The sequence below is a fragment of the Psittacula echo genome (genome assembly GCF_963264785.1).
Source record: "Psittacula echo genome assembly, chromosome: 4".
In the NCBI taxonomy this organism is placed as follows: Eukaryota; Metazoa; Chordata; class Aves; order Psittaciformes; family Psittacidae; genus Psittacula; species Psittacula echo.
In genome coordinates, this window is record NC_137738.1 from 59,266,353 (window position 1) to 59,279,364 (window position 13,012).

At 40.2% G+C, this 13,012-nt stretch overlaps 1 protein-coding gene across 12 annotated transcripts in view; it reads left to right on the forward strand.

The window, feature by feature from the left end:
• CDK19 (cyclin dependent kinase 19) overlaps window positions 1-13,012 on the forward strand; it is a 134,278-nt gene that overhangs the window by 46,020 nt on the left and 75,246 nt on the right. For all 12 annotated transcript variants that reach the window (XR_013956524.1, XR_013956525.1, XR_013956526.1 and 9 more), the window contains one exon: window positions 10,805-10,915. Coding sequence is in view for 3 of the 12 variants with exons in the window: in XM_080614711.1 (XP_080470837.1) it covers window positions 10,805-10,915 (111 nt within the window). In the remaining 9 variants the exon portion in view is untranslated. The remainder of the gene's footprint in view (window positions 1-10,804; window positions 10,916-13,012) is intronic.

Sequence of the window (13,012 nt, forward strand, 5' to 3'; positions counted from 1 at the left end):
CAAGGAATGTGTCCTCTCTGAAGCAGAGCCTAAGCTGCAACATTAAACTTTTACCTTTCTTCTAAGATTCTTTGGACAGTTTAATTCCTTTCTCCCCCCTTCCCCCCCCCCTTTTCCCCGCCCCGCGCTCGTTCTCTCGCTCGCTCGCTCGTTCTCTCTCTCTCTCTCGCTCGCTCGCTCGTTCTCTCTCTCTCGCTCGCTCGCTCGCTCGTTCTCTCTCTCTCGCTCGCTCGCTCGCTCGTTCTCTCTCTCTCGCTCGCTCGTTCTCTCTCTCTCTCTCTCTCCCCCTCGTTCTCTCTCTCTCTCCCCCCTCGTTCTCTCTCTCTCCCCCTCGTTCTCTCTCTCTCTCTCCCCCCTCGTTCTCTCTCTCTCTCTCCCCCTCGTTCTCTCTCTCTCTCCCCCCCTCGTTCTCTTTCTCTCTCTCCCCCCCTCGTTCTCTCTTTCTCTCTCCCCCCCTCGTTCTCTCTCTCTCTCTCTCTCCCCCTCGTTCTCTCTCTCTCTCTTCCCCCTCGTTCTCTCTCTCTCTCTCCCCCCCTCGTTCTCTCTCTCTCTCTCTCCCCCTCGTTCTCTCTCTCTCTCTCTCTCCCCCTCGTTCTCTCTCTCTCTCTCTCCCCCTCGTTCTCTCTCTCTCTCTCTCCCCCTCGTTCTCTCTCTCTCTCTCTCTCTCCCCCTCGTTCTCTCTCTCTCTCTCTCTCCCCCTCGTTCTCTCTCTCTCTCTCTCCCCCTCGTTCTCTCTCTCTCTCTCCCCCTCGTTCTCTCTCTCTCTCTCTCTCCCCCTCGTTCTCTCTCTCTCTCTCTCTCTCCCCCTCGTTCTCTCTCTCTCTCTCTCTCTCCCCCTCGTTCTCTCTCTCTCTCTCTCTCCCCCCCTCGTTCTCTCTCTCTCTCTCCCCCTCGTTTTCTCTCTCTCTCTCCCCCTCGTTCTCTCTCTCTCTCTCTCTCTCCCCCTCGTTCTCTCTCTCTCTCTCTCCCCCTCGTTCTCTCTCTCTCTCTCCCCCTCGTTCTCTCTCTCTCTCCCCCTCGTTCTCTCTCTCTCTCCCCCCCTCGTTCTCTCTCTCTCTCCCCCCCTCGTTCTCTCTCTCTCTCTCTCCCTCGTTCTCTCTCTCTCTCTCCCCCTCGTTCTCTCTCTCTCTCTCTCCCTCGTTCTCTCTCTCTCTCTCCCCCTCGTTCTCTCTCTCTCTCTCCCCCTCGTTCTCTCTCTCTCTCTCCCCCTCGTTCTCTCTCTCTCTCTCCCCCTCGTTCTCTCTCTCTCTCCCCCCTCGTTCTCTCTCTCTCTCTCCCCCTCGTTCTCTCTCTCTCTCTCCCCCTCGTTCTCTCTCTCTCTTTCCCCCTCGTTCTCTCTCTCTCTCCCCCTCGTTCTCTCTCTCTCTCTCTCTCTCCCCCTCCTTCTCTCTCTCTCTCTCTCTCCCCCTCGTTCTCTCTCTCTCTCTCTCTCTCCCCCTCGTTCTCTCTCTCTCTCTCTCCCCCTCGTTCTCTCTCTCTCTCTCTCTCCCCCTCGTTCTCTCTCTCTCTCTCCCCCTCGTTCTCTCTCTCTCTCTCTCCCCCTCGTTCTCTCTCTCTCTCTCCCCCTCGTTCTCTCTCTCTCTCTCTCTCTCCCCCTCCTTCTCTCTCTCTCTCTCTCTCCCCCTCGTTCTCTCTCTCTCTCTCTCTCCCCCTCGTTCTCTCTCTCTCTCTCCCCCTCGTTCTCTCTCTCTCTCTCTCCCCCTCGTTCTCTCTCTCTCTCTCCCCCTCGTTCTCTCTCTCTCTCTCCCCCTCGTTCTCTCTCTCTCTCTCCCCCTCGTTCTCTCTCTCTCTCTCTCCCCCTCGTTCTCTCTCTCTCTCTCCCCCTCGTTCTCTCTCTCTCTCTCCCCCTCGTTCTCTCTCTCTCTCCCCCCTCGTTCTCTCTCTCTCCCCCTCGTTCTCTCTCTCTCTCTCCCCCTCGTTCTCTCTCTCTCTCTCCCCCTCGTTCTCTCTCTCTCTCTTCCCCTTGTTCTCTCTCTCTCTCCCCCTCGTTCTCTCTCTCTCTCTCTCCCCCTCCTTCTCTCTCTCTCTCTCTCTCCCCCTCGTTCTCTCTCTCTCTCTCTCTCCCCCCTCGTTCTCTCTCTCTCTCTCCCCCTCGTTCTCTCTCTCTCTCTCCCCCTCGTTCTCTCTCTCTCTTCCCCCCTCGTTCTCTCTCTCTCTTCCCCCCTCGTTCTCTCTCTCTCTCTCCCCCCCTCGTTCTCTCTCTCTCTCTCCCCCCCTCGTTCTCTCTCTCTCTCTCCCCCCCTCGTTCTCTCTCTCTCTCTCCCCCCCTCGTTCTCTCTCTCTCTCTCTCTCTCCCTCTCGTTCTCTCTCTCTCTCTTCCCCCTCGTTCTCTCTCTCTCTCTTCCCCCTCGTTCTCTCTCTCTCTCCCCCCCTCGTTCTCTCTCTCTCTCTCTCTCCCCCTCGTTCTCTCTCTCTCTCTCTCCCCCTCGTTCTCTCTCTCTCTCTCCCCCTCGTTCTCTCTCTCTCTCTCTCTCTCTCTCTCTCTCTCCCCCTCGTTCTCTCTCTCTCTCCCCCTCGTTCTCTCTCTCTCCCCCTCGTTCTCTCTCTCTCCCCCTCGTTCTCTCTCTCTCCCCCTCGTTCTCTCTCTCTCCCCCTTGTTCTCTCTCTCTCTCTCTCTCTCTCCCCCTCGTTCTCTCTCTCTCTCTCTCTGTCCCCCTCGTTCTCTCTCTCTCTCCCTTATGTGTGTATTTGTATCCATGTCTATTTTTATGTTGTCTATATCTTTTTGAGGCCTCTTAAACATATGCTAGCCACAGACAGTTTACAGCTTGTAGGACTGATAAACAATCTCTCCAAACCTGCTTGGTCTGAAGCTATTACTAGATAAAGATTAATTTATCTATTTATTTATTTATTTTGCTTCAGTTCTGCAGTACCATTGTAAGTGGACTTTTCTCCAACTACAAAAGGGAATCCAAACTGGAAAATGCCAAACTTGACCATCAGTTGGATCACTAAACAAAGCTTAATTTTGAGTATTTTTTACATGTGGTATGTTGTTTTAGTTCATTTCTCTTTTCTTCTTCCTGATAACTTTGAGACCTGTATTACAGTTACCAAAGGATTGTTCTTACAAGTTTAAGAAAATTAATAGCTGCCTGCCCTTATTTTTTATTTTGAGAATCCTATATATACACATACCTCCCTGAAGGAGCAGCTGCAGCATGAGCTCAGTATGATCTGATGCTCAGGAGACATCAGAGAGTCTTTGTGGAAAGGAACATGGAGGAGAGGATCTAGTCTTGATTAATAACATCTAAGTAAATGGGAATTTTTAAAGAGCTTCTGAAGAAGTAAAATGATGATCTTTATGTTCCTTTGAAAACCTCAGCTTCAATTTAAAACTAACTTCAGTGACCCTAGAGGCTTTGAATATATTTTTCACACAAGAGGCAACTTTAAAATTCTACACTGTACAATTGCTTTTATGAACAATCAGGCTCATGCTTTGGTCTTTCCTTTGACTTCTTATGATCTGCATCTCTGCCTGTTAAAGGTTTTAGCTCCAACCCTGAAAGTGGTTAAATACATTACAGAGCATTTTTCCACCGAAGAAACTCCCAAGGTTGTTCCAGATCAGTTTAAGTACATAGATGAAAAGACTGGAGTAAACTACATGAAAGATAGGGACACCTCTTAGATGAGACTGACCTCAGAATAAATTTCTGAAGATGATTATAGGTTTTGTCATCACTGACACAGAAATACATGTTTACTGCAAATTTTACTAGTGTCATAGTGAGAGAAGTGCTTGTCTCCCAGTTTTCTCTAATTTTTCTTAGGTTTCCTTCACAGCAAGATGAAAGTGTCTGTCCTCACCCTGCTTTTGTAGGTGGTAGCTAAAAAGCATTATTCATCCTATGGTGTAAAATTATGTCCATGTGAGAGTTATTTCTTTGAGGAATGTGCTGTCTCACTATTTTTACATGTGCTAAACACCTTCATAATTCACCCTGTTGTTTATATTAGTAACAGCGTAACTCTCTTCCTTCTGTCTCACAGAAGTCTTTTTCTGCGGGGGGAAAACAGCAGAACTTTCTATACCTTAGAAGAGCAAGAGGCTTTCTAGTTGTTTTTACTGCTTCAGGTAAAAGTTACTTGCGTTATATGGTGACAGGAAGTTTGTAGGCGAAGGTCAAAGAATTTAAACCAAATTACTGTGGAAGCTGACTGTCAATCAGTATATGATTTTTTTCATCTGCTGGAGATGGTCAGTAAAAGCTCACCAAACCCACCTTTCATGAAGGCTTCTGAGAAATGCATAAACATTGCATTACTTAATCTACTGGCTTACTGTTAGATCAGATTCATCAAGTAACTTTTTTCCAGTGGTGATCAAGCTGCAAATGAGATATGCTGTTTTCCCTGCTATTGAGAAACTATTCCTGAACCTTCCTGTTCATGAGATGCCATCTTACAGGGTAAATTTGTTTCTTATCAGCTGTATCAGTTTGTTCTTGAACCATGATTGTCATTATGTCTTTCATCTTTGGTGCTCACACCTTTGTATTTTAGTGGATACCAATCTTTATTTCCTTTCAATATTTGATCAGTTACAGTAATTGAGCAAGCTTTCTTACTTGTTGAGAGATAGATTGTTTGTTCCTTTGGTCACGCTTTTCCTCTTTCAGGATGAATTCATCTTTCTGTGCGCGTGTAGAAGGGAAGGTATTTGAGGACAGGAAGAGAAAACTGCATTCAATGTTATAAAAATATGTCACAGAAACCTTTTGTGTATTGATATCAATACATCCCTTTCTCTAAATACCTCAACTAGTATATGTAATATTAAATTTACCCTCTTAATTTATTTTATAGAAATCCAGTTCTACCATTTTGTCACTTGTTTCTGATGACTTCTCAGTTTATAGTGGAAATTCTTGGTTAGTTCGTAAATGCATGAATTCAGATTTTGTGCTTCATCCCATTTCTGTTACCTGTTGTTTATTCAGTCATAGTATGAAATATCATAAAAGATGATGTATTATCACACTCCTTTGGGAATGCTGCCTTTATTTAATCAAATAATTTAACACATGCTCATGATTTGGATGCTAAGATGGATTTTATTAACAGTCACAATACCTATTCTTTTGTAACTCTGCAAATAGTTAATATATAGAACTCCTTTACCTTGAAATTTTTTCCATCATCAGTTGCCTTTTTAGGTAAGTTTTTGCTCACCTCAAAATTCTTCCCTTTGTCATCTTTCCCATCACAGAAAGTCTACTATTATAAAGTTGAAATTTGAACACAGATCTTCTGTTTGTATAGAAAACCAGTTATCAGAGAGGAAAATCAGTGTAGTTTGGTTTTAGTATGTTTTTCTTTATATTCATTGTTTCAAAAATCTTTTTGCATGCTTTGGATTAGCAGGTCTGCAAATGGGTTGTCTCCCTTCCCTGTCCCCTCTATAAATCTATGTGCTGTATCTGTTAATCATATAATGCTGCCTCTGAGTTCTGCTTATATCTGACTTGTGCTTATTTTCACTTTCTTAAATGTGAGGCATTTCCATTATGTGTGTGTTCACTCTTTTCATGATCAGTATCATAGCTGTCATTAAAACATGGGGTAAAATATTTTTAGATTTTTATTTTTCTGTTAAAACTATATGATACACCACTTGTACTTGTGCACTCCTGTGTTCTTTCTCTGGCTAGACAATCTTTACTGTTTTATTTTGACTTTCCATGCGAAGTCTAATTTAGCTGGACTGCTGACACTATGTTTCCAATGTTTCAAGCTTTTGTATCAGTTCTGTTGCAAACATAACTTTCTCAGGCAGCAAATACTTCCCCATCATGACTCCCACCTCTCTCCTGCTGTAAGATGTAACTTAAGCTATCCAAATGCAGCATTTTAAAATTTGAGACTGTGACATTAGTGAAGAACTGTGATGAGCAATGATGCTTGTACCAGCATCAAGATACTCTTGACCAGTAGAATAATAATAATAAAAATTTAATATGTTTACAAGAAAGCCACTGTACAGAACAAAGTTGCACAGATGTTGATAATTCAGAATGATGCCCTTCTCAATGACTTTCTGCCTAAACTGCTTTGTGTGCTGTTACCAGGAAACAAATGTACTGGAACTCACCTGAGAGACAGGCTTTTATTAGCATTTTACTGCAGGTTGGGTATGATGTAACTTAAATTATAAAGAAACAATAAGGTAAAGAACTATTAAAAGATGATGCTGTGTTCACTTAGAAATAAATCCTAGTAGTTTTTTTATGTACAGGTTGTAAATGTGTAATAAAATTTTGTCAGGTACACTGGAATTGTTCAGTTACTAGGACAGTATATTAATTTCTTCTTGCTATTTTTAGACTTGAATTAACCAAATCTCCAAACTGATATGCTTCTGCACAAGACCTAAGAATAACTGATATTAGCTTTCATTTTTCTGTTTTGTATGTTTAACGTTTATATGGGAATCTGTAGTGCAGAAAAGCTGTAGACAATGATTTTCCATGTCTCTGACGTGGTCCTTGGGCTTCTGGGTAGGACTAAAATGCGCATTTATGGTGTTCATCAGAAGTTCAACCATTTCAGGATAAGGTGCATGACAACTATTAGATGTATGTGGCGTGTGATAGCTAATAAAGGGAGTAGTGGAAGAGTGAAACTGGAAGGTGAGCCATTAGATTAAGCTAAATTCTTACCTAACTAGTCTTATGACACCACCCCTACCCCCTCTTCTGCCCTATATCTCCTATTTGGACAATATATTTAAAAGTTATCTCTTTTGCTCCCTTATTCAAAGAATTTGAAGTCAGGTTTGTTCTCAGCCTGCACAAAGGCTATAGGAACCCCCAGGCCTTCACAGCAGAAGCTGGTTGAAAAGCAGAAGTGACAAATCTAGCATGAGATGAGTTGGTTTTGTTTTGTTTTCAAGATTAGGGTTAGCTGAAGAACTAAGTGCTGCTCTGACATCCTTTAAAGCAATATGTGATTTTTAAGCCATTTAGACAAAAATTAATGACAATGCAGTTAGCTGATCGGTGTAGAAGTTAAATATTGACAAAACTCTAGTCAAATGTAAAAGTCATGAGAGTAGGTAGTTGATACAACTATGACGCAAGTAGCTTTAAATACATCCTCATGTTTTCACATAATTGGCTTCCACCTGTCTGCTTTAATGAAAATACTGTTTTCGAATCTCTGGCTTCTTTTAGCTAAACCTTAGATCAATACTTGTTGTCAAAACACTTGTCTCAGATTTCCCGTCTGTTGATTTCCATAGCTGTGTGTTTCGTTCTACCCTATATTTCTTTCTGATAGCATCTTTCTGGTGCTTTTTGAATACTCTGCTCATCTCTACTCTTTATGTAGCTGTGGATAACATCAGTTCAGTCCCTGTGGTCACCCTCTCTTCTGCTGTAGTCATGTCTCTAGACGAGATTATTTTTAGACATAAATCTGACCAACATTTCTGTTTGTGACTTGTGCTAGTTACTTGCACCCTAAGCTTTAGTTTCTGATCTCATCTAGTTGGTGTCTAGCACTGTTGCAAGCGCAGCATAGCTAGAACAGAGCTCCCATTCTTGACCCAGTGCGTTGGACTGTGGATCTGACATTTCCTTGGTCTGGCTCCTGCTGCTGGAGCACTCACTGCTGCCATAATCACAGTCTTGATGGCCAGAATGTAACAAAGCCTTTTAAAGCCATTCTGGTTTGCATGTGCACCACTTCTTTGTACTTGCAGCTTTCTACTTTACATGAAATTTCTTATGTCATCCTATTACATTAGGGTTGTGGCTCAATAGTAGAAGAAGGTATAAAGGTCTGTTGTCTGCTGAAACTACAAAAGCACTTCCAAAATTACTACACATAAGTGTTAAAGCATTCACTTAAGCTAGACAGATGAGAAAAACATAAAATTTTAGTTGCCTTCTTTCTTGATTACAGATGCGTTCATCTGCTGGAGTATAGAATTGATAACACAAAAACTTTTTAAAATATTCTAATAACTTATTAGTATTTTCTGTTACACACTGTTAGATGGAAGAAGATGATTTGACAATTTCAGTCTAGTGTTTAAAATTGGTTGGTGTATAAATAATTACAGAATGAGTTTAAGTTGGGGAATCAAGTCCATAAATGTTCTGAATAAGTTATGAATATCTTAAATATAACTGTTAGAGGAGCTGTGTTTTGATGAGCATTCATGTCTCTGAAATATTTTGCTTTGTAACTACTCTTTTTGAGAGAAAAAAAAATGTTATTTTATAAGGCTAATGTAGCCGGTATGATTAATATGTTGGGAACATCTTGGCATCTTCTAGATTGCAACTTTAAAAATAACCATATTGCTTTTAACACGTTAATTTACAACATGGCTTATTGAAAATGAATTATTGCTAGCTTTTCTGAGCAGAGAAGACTTGAGAAGCAGGCGAGTAGAGAGTGCGCCTGTAACCTGCTGAAATCAGACTTTGTTAATCTGGTGGGAGCTCTTGCCATGTGTGGCTGCAACTGTAACCAGTGCTTCAGTAGCTGAAAAATAGAGCCTCAGAACTTTTTTGCAGAGCCTGTTTGTTGGCCTTAGAGTGCTCTATTCTTCAGCTTCAGTTCAGATACAGATGTTCGCTGTTAAAAATTCAACACGTGTAGTATAAAAGTGGCATAATGATCTCTTCCTCATGTTCTCATGTTTTTTACAAAAATCACCATTTAGGATCATACCACTAATAATTTGATTCTGTTGTGTGAAAAATGCGGAGTTTGGATAAGGATGCTCGTTGTGTCATCTGCGTTGAATCAGAAAGGAGAATAATGCATTAGAAATAACTTACTCATTGAAAATGAGTGTATGTCATTGTTTTGGATAAGAAATGTACCGCTTTAATAAGAAAGTATCCTTTTGCACTGGTTTGCATGAAAAGGAGAGATTTCGAGTTTCATTTATTCATCAGGGTGTTCTGATAAATGGTGACCACTGCTGTGTACACACTGCTTTCTCTGTGTATCATGGTGTGAGCAGAGATGTTTGAGAGCCGCGGAGTGTACATATTCCTGTCTCATTTTCGTATACCACGTTTCTGAAAATGCACAACACTTCAGGCATTCTTTTTAACCTTATGCTTGATATAATTTTCTGTTAACTTGTTTATTGTATGCTGGCATTTGATATGGAACTATATACTCTGGCTGTTTCCTACTGCAAAGTTTTACTTATCTTACTTATTTTGAGAGAATTCTTTTTTCTTTTTTTTTTCTTTATTTTTTTTCCCTCCCTAAAAACCAGCAACAACAATTTGGAATTATTTTATATTGCTAGTGCTGCCAACAGTATCTTTAAGAAAAATCTAATAGCAATTAAAAAAAAAAATATGCCTACTATAATGGTTTTTAGTTAAAAAGTATCCTAAAATGAGAGATACTATTTATTAAAAAAAGGCATCAGTGTCACATTCCCTGCTGAGAAAGTTTTTAATATTAGTAAAGACAAGCAACATCTCTTGATGCATGTCAAAGAAACGGTTCCAATCTGCAGCGTTCTGTTAGTTTATAATTCTGCAAGTTGCTATGATTTGTTAAGTGGCAAAATTATTATAACTCTATCTCATAAGTGGTACCTGGACATGACAATTGATCAATTCATTAGGGAGAAATTTCTTTCTTTTACAGCTAGAAATGCTAGGTGTTAGGGAGAGGAAGAAACAAAAAGAAGAAAACATTTCCTATGTGGGAGAAAAATTATTTGATTGATTTAATATTCTGAAAAGTGGAATAGATTTAAGCAGTTGTAATATTCTTCGGAAGATTTCTTGTCTTGACAGATATCTATATAGAAAAAGGATAATATAATTTCAAATTAATCCTTTTCCTTATTTCCCCCCCCCAAATAAATGTCTTTTTCTGTAAGGTGAGAAAGGGGAAGATTAATTTCTCTCAAATGTGCCTTGGAACCTATTCCATTTACTGTTTTGCCATTATAAATTGATTCTTGGCAATTTATATACTAGTGCTGCAGATGCAAGCAATTTACAGGTAAAACAGAAGTGATCAATCATTCTTGAGATGACAGTATGGAGGGGAAAAAAAAGTGATTTCATGGAAATTATGTTTTTGGGAATACTGCTTCCTAGCTCCTCCAGAGACTGATCTAATCTGGCAGAAGGATGACTTCAACAGTGGTGCCTCCTTTAATGTGCTGTCTAATTAGTCATGAGACCTAGTTTTCATTCTGGCAACCAGTAAATAAGCTTGGGTTTATTTTTGAATTACAGGATAGTAGCTGCAACAACCATTAGAAAAGTGGTTTTGGTAAACCCTCCTTTGAAAACACCCTTATGTTCTGAGAACAACCACCCAGTGGACTTCAAGGCAGGTCAGACAGGGATCCAATGCAAAAGAAAATTGTCAGTAATACAGTAATTACGTCATGGTCAAGAATTGTGTTATCCACACGAAGAACTGGACCAGCTGCATAAGCTTCATTCTGGCATACTCAAATCCTGATGTTCACCTTAATAATGGTTATGTTTGTGTATAATAACATCTTGAAATAAAAGATTGAAGCTGAGGGTATGTGAGATGGACAGCTGTGTGCTGAGTATGGGACAAAGGTAGCTGGTTCAGGGTCAGCTGTGCTGGCAGAGCAGCAACTCATGCCACAGAGTCTGTGTATATCCTGATTTTGACCTTTCTGAAGATAATGTACTCAATTAGTGATGTCTCTTCTAGGGCCTGTTTTAGCATTACTTGTTTGCTATTTGTGCTAAGACCTGTTTTGTTGTTATGTTTTCTTCACAAGCACAGAAGTAATAAGAGCTTCTCTTTTTCTCTGCAGCTTTTACGAGAGTTGAAGCACCCTAACGTGATTGCATTGCAGAAGGTTTTCCTTTCTCATAGTGACAGAAAGGTTTGGCTGCTGTTTGATTATGCTGAACATGATCTGTGGGTAAGTAGAGATTTCCCTGAGTGTTTGAGATAGTGTAATATCATCTGTTTCAAAGTGACATGTATATGGTGTATGTTCGTATAGCACAGAGATAAAGGAATTTCTTTCTCTGTAATTAAACTTCTAACTGACATGCTGTTATTTGTATGTTTTAAAAACCTGCAAAAGGCTATGTAAATTTTTCTAAAGTCAAATCATATTTTGAAGCTAAAAGAATTTTTCTACAAGATCTAATTGGGCTTAAGGAAAGCATTCCTAAATAGAGACCTTCTAAGCTAGAGTTTGGAAATGTATTTAATATTTTCTGGTTTTCTGCAGTTTCGCACATACTTACATGCACACACACACAAAGAAAACAAGGAGAGACTGCTTTACTGAGTCCTCTCACTGAGGTACAGTGGAAATGACCAACATTGAATCATCTAATTCTAAACAGTAAATTTGCGACAGTATGAGTGGAAAGAAAATAAGTAAGCTCTGCTAATTTCGCCTACTAGTGAGGTATCACTATGTGGAAGAAGAGTAGAGGCTTAGATGTCCATGTTTAAGTTTCCAGCAAAATATGGTTTGATGTGATCTGTTGTAGAGGTGGACATCAATGACATAATGAGTTGAACTCGGGTACAAACATTTAAGCGCCACACTTATTGATAAGGTATGAGTTGCTTGGGCCTGGATTTGTGCTTAAACCCAAAAGGAATCAAACACTTACTAAGAACAATCGATATGCTTGTAATTCCTTTGAAAATACCGGCAAGGAGAGGAAGTGGCAATATTAATTCCAATATTATTTTTTTAAAGCTTCAGTAATATAGAAGTTGCTTTCCTAATGTTAGTAACAAATCAGTCAGGTTTTTTTGTACTTAGCTCTCAAGATCTGATTAATATGTGCCTGTAAATGACACAAAGTTGTAATCTGGAAGCAAAATAAATTTAGACCATGTGAAAAGGTATTTCTGGCTCTGAACAAGTAAAGTCATGGTATTTCATTCCGTTTCGTATGCTTTGAAAATATCATTTGATTTTTCAAATGTAGTAGCTTTGTATTTTAGAAGTTTTCTTCATCAAAGTTTAGTGTATGCTGAGAGTTTGTGTATTTCTCATAACTGGTGACAGTGATGATGAATAGGAATGTAGCAGCTAAAACCCCGTATGGACAGAATTTATTTGTGCATTAAATGAGTTTACACATTTTATAGAACAATCACAACAAACACATTGAACTGCTACATTGAATGGCATATTTGAAACACCTTTTTTTTCTAACCTTTTGCATTTGAATTTATTTTGGGTGTGTGTTTTTTACAGTGTGTGGTGATTTTTCACATGACTAACAGCTTTAGATAAAGACTCACTGCAGTCTAATGATCTTACCACTCCTCACATCTAGCTGGGTTTTAGTCATAATCACAGAGAAGTTAATTCTTTTCTATTGTTTGAGACTGAAATGTTTGTTACTCTAGTTATTTGATGTGAACTGGTCTCTCATTTCTTAACGCTCTTTTTTTTTTCTTTTTTTCTTTGGGACATGCTACACAAATCATTTCTCCTTTCCTGTATAATTGCCCATGTTTCCTTGCTTCTTAAGCCCTTGCCAGGAATTCTTTTTCCTCCCTTGCATAAAGTTAGCCATGTTCAAGGCATTCTTGGTTCTGGCTTAAACTTGGTCTTCATTTCCTTTACTGTCAGCACTTCCCAAGCATCGCTCTTAATTCCCCTTTTGTCTCTTTTGCTCACTCCCAACTTTGTGTCTTTTTCCACGCTGCCTCCTACACATGGAACAGCCTCCCAATTAACGTACGTAAAGATCCTTCGCTATCCTCCTTCAAAAACTCCTCAAAATCCACTTAATTTTGTAACGCATTTCAGTAATAACAACCACTTGTCATTCTGTCTGTGTTGTATTGTGTTTTGCATTTCCTGTGCTTTACAGCTTGCACCCTTTCAGCTCTTTGGGGTAGAAATTGTAGTAGGGCACTGGCACATTTTGTTATTGCTTAGTACTGTGTGCTCCCCCAGCACTACATAACCCAATAATAAGTCTATTAATTATGGGTATCAGTTTAGAAGGTTTCAAGTTTTGGAATGTTGAATATT